The 11,909-nt window shown below is 49.1% G+C and overlaps 1 protein-coding gene across 1 annotated transcript; it reads left to right on the top strand.

The window, feature by feature from the left end:
- Positions 1 to 7,921: 7,921 nt before the first annotated feature.
- On the top strand, positions 7,922 to 10,519 carry LOC148223945 (uncharacterized). The gene is made up of 2 exons (XM_088163588.1): positions 7,922 to 8,210; positions 8,854 to 10,519. Exons 1-2 carry the CDS (start codon positions 8,107 to 8,109, stop codon positions 9,062 to 9,064), a joined length of 315 nt encoding a protein of 104 aa, XP_088019714.1. The 5' UTR covers positions 7,922 to 8,106; the 3' UTR covers positions 9,065 to 10,519.
- Positions 10,520 to 11,909: the final 1,390 nt, after the last annotated feature.

The raw sequence follows: 11,909 nt of genomic DNA, 5'->3' as shown, positions 1-11,909 counted from the left end.
TGTTACGGTATTTGCCGCTGCTCGGAGCGGGGCTGCTCAGGGAGCAGGCACATGCAAGCCATTAGAAGAGAGAAGGGCTCTCGCTAGCTGGGGAGGGATCTCTCCCAGGGCGGCTGTCACCCCCTTCTCCGGCCCTCTCCGGGCAGGCAGATCCACTCCGCTCCCAGATGGCTCCCCGCGGCCGGAGTGAAACCCCTCCCAGTATCTGCAGAGGGACGAACCGTCTCCAGACTTTGACTCTCTGCAATCCCCCTACCAACACTTATTTTTCCTCTCCATTTCTAAAGAAGAATGTGCCCAGAGGCAGCGGGATGACGTTGTTCGCACGCTGGCCCCGCGTTAGGAGATGCCGGCCCTGGGTAACAAGGGCTCCCGGCGGACACCGGTCCCAGGCTCCCGCCGCTGCCCACCCAGGCAGCAGCCAAGGGGAGGGAGGCAGGAGCCGCCGGGACAACGCCCGGCTGAGTTGAAGGTGATCAGGCAGAGTTCAGCCTCCACAAAGAGCTGACGTGATCCCTTGCAATTTTGGCAATAGTTTTAACACACTGGCAGAGATAAAAGAAAGAGAAGCGGCGGGGAGGGGACCGCAGCGCCCTGCCGAGCTGCCCATTCCCGGTGCTGCCGGCTCTGCAGAGGGTTTGCCGGTGATTAACCCTGAGGACTGATCCTGCAAGCCCTCTTCCCCTGGAGAAGTGTCCGCCACGCCGACTGCTGCGCCGCAGTGGGGCTGGGGGCGAGGTGCGCCCTGCACCCCATCCCACACCTCCGCAACTGACAGTTTAACCTGTTGTTAAACGCTTTTGTCTCTATTTTTTGTTTGCTTGTTTTTCCTCAAGGGCTTTTTAAACTCATAAAATGTTGCTCTTACTTGGAACTTGTCATAACAGGAGCCTGCTTTATTTATTGGGTTATTTATTTCTTTTACCAGCAACAATATCCCGGACACAGTCCGGTCGAAAGAAGGGGGGGGGCGGGGGGGAAAGGGGAAAAAACAGGGTGGGAGAGGGGGGGCAATAAGAAAGAGAGAAGCAAAGAGAGGGGAGAGAGGGAGAGGGTGGGAGAGCAAGATAGAGAGAAAGCGAGAGATAAAGAGGGAAATCTAGAAGAAGGAAAGAAGGAGGGGAGAAGCAAGAAATGGAAAGGAAACAAGAAAGCAAGAGAAAAAGCAAGAATGCAAGCAAGAAAGAATGAGAGAAATACAGAGAGAGAAAGAAAGAGAGAGAAAGAAAAAGGGAGAAAGAGAAAAAGAAAGAGAAAGAAAAGAAAGAAAGAGAGAAAGAGAGAAAAAGAAAGAAAAAGAAAGAAAGAGAAAGAAAGAGAGAGAGAGAAAGAAAGAAAATAAAGAGAGGAAGAAAGAGAAAGAAAAGAAAGAGAGAAAGAGAGAAAGAAAAAGAAAGAAATAGAGAAAGAAAGAGAAAGAAAAAGAGAGAAAAAGAAAGAAAGAGAAAGAAAAGAAAGAGAGAAAGAGATAGAAAGAGAGAAAGAAAGAAAGAAAGAGAGAAAAAGAAAGAAAGAGAAAGAAAAGAAAGAGAGAAAGAGAGAAAGAGAGAAAGAGAGAAAGAAAGAAAGAAAGAAAGAAAGAAAGAAAGAAAGAAAGAAAGAAAGAAAGAAAGAAAGAAAGAAAGAAAGAAAGAAAGAAAGAAAGAAAGAAAGAAAGAAAGAAAGAAAGAAAGAAAGAAAGAAAGAAAGAAAGAAAGAAAGAAAGAAAGAAAGAAAGAAAGAAAGAAAGAAAGAAAGAAAGAAAGAAAGAAAGAAAGAAAGAAAGAAAGAAAGAAAGAAAGAAAGAAAGAAAGAAAGAAAGAAAGAAAGAAAGAAAGAAAGAAAGAAAGAAAGAAAGAAAGAAAGAAACCCACACATGCCAGATTTTCAAAATTAAAACAAGAAGCCCCGAACTATTCATTTTGGTATTAATATTATTTAACATTAAAAACTCCGGGAACTTCAAACAAACTTCTTGCAGGGAAAAGAAAGAGAAAAGAACTATTCTCTGGAAACCATTTGTTCACAGCTCGAACTGTGCCGTTTTGGCTTAGAAACAAAACTCGAGACGCCCAACCCTGTCCCTCCTCCCCCCAGCATATATCTTTTCAGCACACATTTTAAAATAAATACCCTTACGAGTCTTTCCAAAATGCCTCCTTGTTATGAATTGATAGGATACAACATACCCCAGCTGCGTGCCTGGAAGTTGAGATTTAGCCCTTTAAATGCCAGGACAACATCTGGGGGGAAAATAATTACGGCGGCGTGGCCCCCTCCGCTGTGTGCCGCCGGCGGGGGGCGGGGGCGGCGCCGCCCGGTGCTCGGGAGGTGAGCGGGGGCTCCGCGGGCACCCCCGGGTGCCACGGCAGCCCCGCGGGGCAGCAGGCGGCCACTCGGTGCTCTGGGTGCAGGTAACCCCAGGAAAGAGCCCCCAGCTAGGCGAAGGAGAAAATGGTACTTTTTCTGACTCTCCCCGCAAGCTCGTTGAATTTTACCGTGCTTTTCGTCCTACTGCTCAGCAAGTCAACATAAAAAGCATATTCAGTATCTAGTTTCCATAGAATTTAATAAAATAGCGAAAAGGTTGACAGAGATCTCCTCGGAGGTGTCCTGCTTGGGAAACACGGGTCGAACCGGCATGTTTTTCGTCCCAACGTAAAATTAATTCAGTCTCCAACATATTTTCGTGGACGTTTACTTAGTAAAGTTTTCCCACAGCTGTTTTGTCCCAGAAAAGTGCTTATCATTAAAAAAAAAAAAAAAAAAATCGCAGGAAGAATTTACAGTGTGATCTTCTGCTTTGGGGCTTGCAGCAGGTGTCAGAGCTCTCTTCAGGGAGAAGAATATATACATCTATCTATATATATTTATATACACACGTGTGCGTATGTGTGTAGATCATTAAATAAAATAACCACTTTGCTTTAAATAAAAAAGAAAAAAAAGCAAAAGAAAAATGTCACCGTTTTAAGCATCTTCTATGCTTATACATCCTACACTCAAAATATATTATATGATCTTATCATGTTTCAATCGCTATTTTCCTGTCGGTTTTAATGAGATGTTGTAGTGGGAACCATCGCAGCCCATCTTTAATAAGATGTACGCTTTTAATCTTATGTTTAGGTACGTCTTCTTAGGGTTGAACAAGTAAAAAATACATTCGTTTTCAAAAATAAGAAAGACGCGCGAATAATGGCCTTGCGAATTACGTAAGACTGTGCACGTATATTATGATGATCGGCCATCACAAATAAAAAGTAGGATGAAGCACATGCTTGAGGTGATATATCTCTAGAAAATGAGTTACAGTCAGTTACTGTCCCTTCTCGCCTCCCTGTATCCAGCACGATATTACCTTCTCTCAGCCAAGAGCAGGGGGAAAATAAATCGGAAAAAAAAAACAACAAAAAAACAACCAAAAAACAACGAACTCGTTGTCCTTCGGGGAACGCAATTTCTAACAGCTGTTTTACAGAGGAGGAGTCAGTGACCAAAAAACCCTGAGGAGTGAGCCCTTAACCCAAGGCGATGCAGATTTTTAGTCCATGCCCCCATATATACGTTTATGTCTACATATTCCCACGGCTAGTGCTTAATGCACCAGCAGCGTGTTACTCTGGGAGGAGTGTGTATAAAATCCTCATAGATCTATTGATTTGAGGTTGCTGCTTGTTTTGGGAAGCTCCAGGATGTTTAAAAACCGTGTGTGGGCATAACTTTTCCATTCCGTTAGCATCCCCGCCTCGGCGAGTGCAGACAGCCGCCGCGCCAGGTACGGGCAGGGCAGAGGGAAGGGGCTCGGAGTCGGGGGCCCCGGGATCCCCGGCCGCCGTCTCCTCCCGCAGGCGGATGTGCGTGGGATGTGCCCGAGGAACTCCCGCCAGGGCACCGTCCGGCACTCCCTACCCCGGCGCAGGGAAGGGGCACACCCCTCCTGCAGAAGCCTGCTCTCCAAACCACGGGTTTGCCTCTCTTCCCTTTTACCCCCGGGACTCCCATCAGAATCAAGCCAGAACCGGTTTTCTAAAAGCAAACTGCCCTCTTTAGAGCACTTTCAATTCCAGCCCGGCCCCGCGATACAGTGCACGGCAGGATGCTGTACGAAGGATGCCAAGGCAGCCCCGACCCGGGAAGTGCGGTGGATTCGAGGAGGGGGAGCAGTGGAATACTGAAAGTACTCGCAGCTGGCAGCTCACCGCAGTACCCACGGCAGGAGGAGCTTCGGCGGAGACAGGGGGTCCCAGCCCTCGGGTTGCTGCCTGCGCCCACCGCACATGCCCAAGCCAGGGTGGCAGAGGAGCTCCGGCAAAGTTTTTCTTTTTCTTTTCTTTTTCTTTTCTTTTTTTTTTTTTTCTTTTTTCTTCTTTTTTTTTTTTAATTTCCCCAGAAAGTGCGGAATTCATACGCAGGAAACGGCAGCAGGGGAACGGGAGGGTTCCCTGCCCTTGCGCTCGCCCAGCCGTCCCCTGGCCACAGCAGCTCCCCGAGCCTGCCCGCACCGCCCCGAGGATGGATGTGCTTCATGCCCTTGTGGTGCATGGAAACTTAGGCCATCCTGCGAACGACGTGTTGCCTAAATAAAGATAAAACGTACTATGCATCACAGGCTTTCCCCGTTATTCTCAATGACTTGTCGATTCCTCATCTCCCCCCCCCCCCGCCCCCCCGGAACACGTGCAATGATAGAAAATGGTTTTAAATGACGAAGGGTCACGTAGAGCCATCCTGATCGTTTAGTAAAAATAACAGAGCTATTATAGAGCTGAAGGAAGGAGCCAGGGAGTTCACCCACACGTGCTTCAATACTGTGCCTTGACTGAACGCACACGCATGCATGTGCTTGTGTGTGTGTATATAGATAGATGTAGATATAGATATAGATATAGATATAGATATAGATATATAGATATAGATATAGATATAGATATAGATATAGATATAGATATAGATATAGATATAGATATAGATATAGATATAGATATAGATATAGACATACATATACATATACATATACATGTACATGTACATATACATATACATGTACATGTACATATACATATACATATACATATACATATACATATACATATACATATACATATACATATATATGCAGCAGCACCGTCCCATGTGATCTTTAGGACTCTTCCATTAGGCTGTAAATACGTGCACAGATGACAGTGAGCGCATGAGAGGAGGGGACGCAGAAGGGCTGCTTGTGTCTTTGGGATGGAAACGCACATAAAGCCTTTTATGAGAGCTCGAGAGACAGCAGTTGCTCACTAACCTACTTTTTTTTTTCTTTTTTCTTTTTCATCTCTATTGCCGAAAACTGGAAATAATTAAATTCTCTAAAGGTTTACTTTTGAAACTGTGGCTGGAGTAAACTACGATTCAGGTGTAAATAATTACCAAAGTCATGAAAGCGGCAACTGCTACATGTGGTTTATTCATTGCTTGCCTTTTTTTTTTTTTTTTTTTTTAATCGTTTGATCATTTTCATCCCTAACTGTCTGCCAAATTCACATATTTGTAATTTACTAAACTTTATCGTTCCTACCAGGATAGGGATGTTGTACATTAGTTTCCAGACCCGTCCTGCCCTGCCCCGGTAAAGGCTGGATGCTCCTCAAGAAGGGATAATGCTATTACCCCAGTTTTAGAACTGAATAAAAGATGCTTCCCCTTTCATAAACGCTACCAGACCCACTCGATTTTAGACTCCGGAGAAGAAATGAATTATTAAAGGAAAGAAATTGTTTAAACACAATAGCTACTTGGCTAAATGAAAGCAATCCCTGGGGCAAGACTAGCAGGGTTTGGCCAGAGAGCACAATAACAGAAGTACGAAAACCTTAGAGAAATAGGAGAGACGTAGACGTATAATACACAGCATATAAACAAAAGCCCAGGATTTACTTCATGACTGTTTTCTTCAGCCTGCTCTTACTTTTTTTTTTTTTCCTACACTACAACTTCAACCCATTTGACTCTTCAGAAAGCCATGGTGGAAAAAGGCAGGAAACCGAACTTTTTTTGCTCGCTTGTGTCATATATATATATATATATATATAAGAGTATAGTAAGGCACCACTTGAACATGTTCTGGTGTTGTAAAAGTGTTTTTTATCAGGCTGTAAATTACTGCCACTGTGACAGAGCAGCCGGAAATGTAAATCACACCGTAGAGCTGAAGTTATGAAAAAGTTTGTTCCCTTTTCCGTGTCCCAGTAAGATCTCGGGGCTGCTGGATTGGGAAGGGAGGGGAAAGGCTTGTTTACTATTTTCCTTCTTCACCAAACTGTTGGCTCCACGGTGCCTGGGACTTTGATGGGAAAGAATGGACAATGTGCAGAGTCCCTTCCTATGACACTCAGGCCACCGCCACTTGGGAGGTCCTTTGGCCTAATGCAACCACAGCTAACTGCTCCCAACAGGAGGCTCTGTGGATCAGGCAGGGTCACAATTATACTTCTGCTAAAGGCAAGAGTTGCCTTTAGGGGAAAAAAAAAAAAAAAAAAAAAAAAAAGGACAAAAGCAAAGAGAGGAGGGGGTGTGCGAACGGTTGAATTAAAGCCTTTCAATTCGTTTGGGGAAGGAAAGACCGAGAGCGGGGTTAGTTGAAACCGTTTCCAACAGGCATGAACAAAATTAGGTTGCTTCAATCCAGAGGGAAATTAGGGGGAATGAGGTCCGGGGAGCTCCGACCCCAGGGCTGCTACACGAAATCGCCCATGGGGAGCAGTGGGCCTTCCCCGCGATCCCGCGAAGTGTTTTGAAGGCTCATTCGCGGACGGCAGTCCTCCCTGGTGCCATACATTGCACAGGCTTTGCTCCTCTAAGGCAGGGAGGAGAGAGCTACACAATCACGGTCCACAACGAGCCCTCAAGTATGACCCATTTGTACGGAGCGGGGGAAGAACTCCAGGAGACACTACAGCCGATTGGCCTCTGATTTGGGCACTCGGGGGGCATCAATATTTTATGGAGGTGGAAAGACAGGAATGTTGAAACTCATTATATGTCTCCGAGAGACAGAGCTGTTAAAACACGAGTCACTTGCATTCGCGTGAAGAGATGAAAAAAAGAGGGGAGGAGGGAAGAGGGGCGGATGTCCCGACCCCGCGGCTTACCGGGACAGCGGCTGCCCCTGTGGATTCGCAGTTGGCCCGTCCTGCTGGCTCCCGGCAAGCCTGCTGAGTGTGCTCCCAGCGCCTGCCGGCCAGCCTTTTCCTACTCCTCCCGCTCTTCCTCCGGCTCCCCGCTTAAAGTCCCCAAAGTCACGCCGCTTCCTTACCATCCCTGGCAGCCCGAGCCCCGCCGGGCAGGGGGCTTTAGGCGGATCGGGGTCCCTGCTGCTGCCTCCCTCGGCGGCCGGCGGGGCACAGCCAGGCGTCTTGCCTTGTCCCCCCATTCCTACCCCATCCCCGCGTCTGGGACGAGGGGACACCTCAGCCACCCAGCTTCGGGCAATTCCTTTCAGGCAGCGAGATCCGACCCGGGGAGGAGGGATGGGTCCGGGGATCACTTCGGCCGCTGGCCTCGGCCCCGCTCCCCACCGTCCCCAGCTTACCTGGACGACGGTCCCCGTGCTCGACGACGGGCTCCCAGCAGGACGAGGGTGAGAGGGGACGCCTCAGCCCCCCGGGTGCACAAGGGCCCGGTCATGGCCCCCCGCACACCCCAGAGAGATCCGGCGGGAGGAAGAGAGAGGGAGGAGAGAGGAAAAGCCTTTTTCCCCCCTTTCTCTCCCTCTTTGAGCCGAAGTGACCCGCAGTATCTGGAGAAGGTTTTTGAAGACGTTTCGGAGGGAGGGAGAGAGTTTTCTGCTGAGAAACTCAATCTGCCATACAGTAGCGACTGCATCTGGGATCTGTCACCGCTGACAGCACCACAGGGCACAGACATGATCTTCCGCACAACACTGCAACTCCCCAAAATACCCTCCTCGCTCCCAAGGTATCTGCCGGGTTGCATCGCGCTCCTTTGCCAAAAGGGGGAAAGCAACCTGAGCCCCCGCAACAAATACACCGAAGGGAAGGCAAGAGAGAATAACCCTGTCTCCCCCTTCCTCTCCGCGATGCTGAACGCTCGGCCGCTGAGGACGCAAGGCGAGAGACGATGTCATGCTCGGAGGGCGCAAAGGCCATAAATGTAGGCTCTCGCACCGCTAGATTCCCGGGAATGACTTTAATGAATAATTTCGGAGACAGTTACGGCTTTAGGTAATTACTGCGCGGCTCTATGAAAACCAGATTTGGGAGAGAGGCAGTCAAGGCCGACCCGTGGGCTTCGGCTCGCCCCTGCCAGACCGCTCCAGACACCACCTCCCCCCGTCGCCGCCCGACCCCCGGGCGTCCCCGGCCCCCCGCACCGCCCCCCCCCCAGCTGCCGGGGTCCTCCTTCGGGCAGCTCTGCCAGCAACACTGCGAAGGCTAGAGGCTTGTGGCGGGATCACCTCGTATTATTACTTTTTTTAATCTCTTCCGCCTCCTGTATTTTCTGGCAGGACATTTCATTGTCTTTTAGGCCAGTTTTAGAAAACTTCTCTGAGTTTGCACACGTATTTATCTTTTTTAAGAAGTTCATCATAAGCAGCTGTTGCAGCCTATAGCCACATACGGCATGCAAATAGAGACCCCTATAGGAGAGTCGGCCTCTCTATTACCCCCACATGTTTGCTCAGTGCACGGCACGAGAGAAACTGCATTAAAATAGAATTGCACTTTTTTTCTCTCGAGTTCTTTGGGCAACGGAGGGGCTTGTTTCGGAGGCTTTGAACAGCCTCCACAGTTAGTAAATGAAGGGCTCCGAGATGCGGGCCCGCTGATCTCCATTGTTTCGCTAACACATTACTGCTGTTCCCAGAAGGGCACTCCGGGCGTCAGCCGCCCCTCGCCCCCAGCCCGGCGGCTTGCAGAGCCCGCAGGACACGGCTCGCTCTCCGCCAGGATCCGCACGGCCTCTGTCGGCGGGGAGACGACTCCAGCCTCAGGACAGCGGACTCCCCGGGGAGAGGTGCCGGGGCGACAGCCACAGCCCTACCACAGAGCCCTCGCCAGTCAGAGGTCTCCCATAAAGGACAGAAATTGGATTTTGCTGGGATTGTTTTTGGTTATGGCTTATTTCGCAGCGTTGTTTTCCCCCCTTTTCTTTAACAATTTTTTAAAAATTCACTTATTCCCGCCGGACCCCCTGGGTCGGTGGCTGTGGTGGGAAGCCGAGCTCACAACATACCGTTTGCACTGATTCAGAAAGGAAATGTTCCTTTTCCTTTCGAGATTACAGATAGACACAGAGGAGGGTTGCGGTATCTTTGGGGGTTTATTTTATTTTATTCTGCTGGAACAAAGAAATTGAAGTATTTTAAAATTTATTTTTAGGGTCACATGGGGCTTTGTTTTTCTTTTCTCCCTCCTCCTGGCAAGCACACTTTACCGCGAGAATTTAATCCTTCAGATAAATTGTTTAACGTTATCTTTTTCCTCTGGAGACGAGATCAACTGCTTTCTCATCCACCCCCCCGCCTCTCCTTCCTGGTAGTAGCACAGATTGTAATGTACAGCTGGACAAGTGTCAGCCGTCCAAGACTGCGAACAGCCAGTGGAGGCTTAAGTTGTATTTATTCAATTATTATTTTTTTATCTCCTTGGAGGAAAAAAACAGAGTAATACAAAACATTAAAAAAATTGTAAAGCAAAAGGTTTTTCAAAATAAGCGTATCAAACGTGATCTTGGGTGCCGCTGAGCCAACGCTTCCATGCTGGCTGTCCAGCGTTACCATCAGCCAGCCCTCGCTCTCAATCAGAGGAGATTCATTAGGATTTAATAGCAGGTGCAAAGCCATCTCCTTGCCAGCAGCACTGCCGTTTGGGTAGGAAACCGTCTTGTTTTACAGCAGCCTCCAACTCTCCCGGCTCGTTCACCTGACTATCACTTTGGATAACGGGGAGTCGGCACGCCTGCGACTGCCCGCACATAAGCGTTCCACTTTGGCTAATTTCTCCCTGCCAAGACATAAGGTGGAATTCTGCCTGGCTCGATATTTATTTTGGAAGATAGGTATATGAGGAAATGCAAACGCTGGGCCGGGGTCTAGGGGGGAGCGGGATGGGTGGAGGAGTAACCCCAACCCCTGGAATGCACTTCTTTTGCTTTCTCGAAGTCCCAAACAGTCAAAATAAACAAACAACCTCGGCGGCGAGCTCAGAAGAGCCGGAGCTTTCGGGGTTCAAAACCGGCCTGTACCGAGGAGCCCCGGGACTGGAGCTCCGTGTCCCACTGCGCCCGCATCCCCGCTGGCGGCCGCGGCCGGGCCGGCGCTTGGAAAGCGTCGCCGTGATTACACCCAAGTGGAGAGCAGGATGGCTCCGAGCCGTCTGATCTGACGTCAACATGTCTCTAGCTCCTCGCTGGAAGATAGAGGGAGCAGAGCCGGGGGAGGGACAGCTCTAATCATTCCCAGATGTCTCTAATAGCAGATATAAAGACTTATATAGTGTCTGAGAATAAATTTGTAATCAATGCTCTAAAATCGCATCATCAAAGCAATGGTATTTCTAGAGGAAAATGGGGTTGGGGGGAGGGAAAATTGAGGAAGAGGGAGACGCACACCACACTGGTTTGGAAAGGGAAGAGGGAGGCATAGGGAACCTCAGAAATCCGCTGGCTTCGCGCATCGCCCGGCTTCACTAGAATTTATGTGAATATATAATTCAGATAACAACTCTGCTTTACTCTCCATTGTATGTGACAAGCTGAAACAGCTGAATAGTAATTGCTCAATTAGAAATAGAAAATATCGGAACTGATTTGCAAAGGCTCATATTTCTTGGTCCACAGAAAAAAAGTCCCAAATTAAAAATATATAAAACATTGATAAGCCTCTCGTTACAGCAGAGGGGATTCTGTCTGTAGGCGTGCGGAATGCATTTCCTTCCCATCGCTACTTGGAGATTTCTTCTGGGGGTATTTGTGAGACGCTGGGCGAGTACGTGTGAAAAAGGAGGATTAAGGTTGGGTTTCCAAGCGCAAAAGGAGGATATTTTGCTTAGAGGTTTTATTATTAACCTTCTCTCCCCACCTCCTTGCCCACTTTTCAAGTTCATGCTGTCTCCACGGCATCCCCTAGTTCTGTTTATACCCCGCTTATGGGCCGGCGCTTGTTCTGGGGGTGTCTTTGGCTTAGCCAAGAGGCCCCGTTGCACCTCTTTGACAACGATATCAAACGAGAAATAATTATTGCAATAATCTTTTGAGGCAAAGAAGAGCTCCTGGGAACCATGGGGGAGAGGGGGAGTGTGTGTGAAAAAAAAATCTCTAGACCACAACACAAAGCAAGACGAAGGAAAAAAAGCCCTGCCACATTTTTTTCTCTTTTGCTTGCCAGAGTGCAGGCACATCCGATAGCAACGAGGTCCCGCATGTTGCGGAGTCCCCCGAAACTCAGTTCTGCCAGCGGCTGATAGGCTCTCTGCCAGCAGCGAAGCAGAGAGCCGGCCCCTCGCTGTGTCCCTGCTTTCCAAAATCCGGAGGAGCTCTAAAAATCCACGCTGCTGTCTGCTTCGGGTCCCCCAGGGGACAAGCAGCCGCTGGGGAGGTCCTCGCCTCCCTGCGAGGGGGCGACCGCGCTGTTTCGGGCGTGCAGCCGGGCCCGCACCCCGGGGAACCGAGGGGCCGCTCTCTGGGAGGATAGGGAGGCGGGACGTCACCCAGGGGAGCTTTGTCGCTCTTCCTTTCCAAGGGGAGAAAAAAAAAAATTAAAATGCTGTGTTCTCTTGGGAGAGAGCAGAGCTTGTCGTTCCCTTAGCCCTCGAAACGAGGCTGCAAGCCTAAAACACGGATCCGTGAGTCAATCTGAGGGGACAGGGCTTCAGCCACACGGCTGCTCTCCAGCCTGCCCTCCCTTCTCTCTTCCTCCCTGC

Source organism: Sturnus vulgaris, chromosome 4 (assembly GCF_052056855.1).
Source record: "Sturnus vulgaris isolate bStuVul1 chromosome 4, bStuVul1.hap1, whole genome shotgun sequence".
Taxonomy (NCBI): Eukaryota; Metazoa; Chordata; class Aves; order Passeriformes; family Sturnidae; genus Sturnus; species Sturnus vulgaris.
Note: the sequence above shows the minus strand (reverse complement) of the source record. Positions and strands in the feature narration are given on the sequence as shown.

What these genes read in the sequence shown, in the direction of transcription:
- LOC148223945 (XM_088163588.1), top strand. Translation starts at nt 8,107, where the DNA reads ATGTCATGCTCGGAGGGCGCAAAGGCCATAAATGTAGGCTCTCGCACC. An exon ending in GGAGACAGTTACGGCTTTAG is followed by an intron (nt 8,211 to 8,853) that starts GTAATTACTGCG and finishes TGCTGTTCCCAG; the next exon opens with AAGGGCACTCCGGGCGTCAG.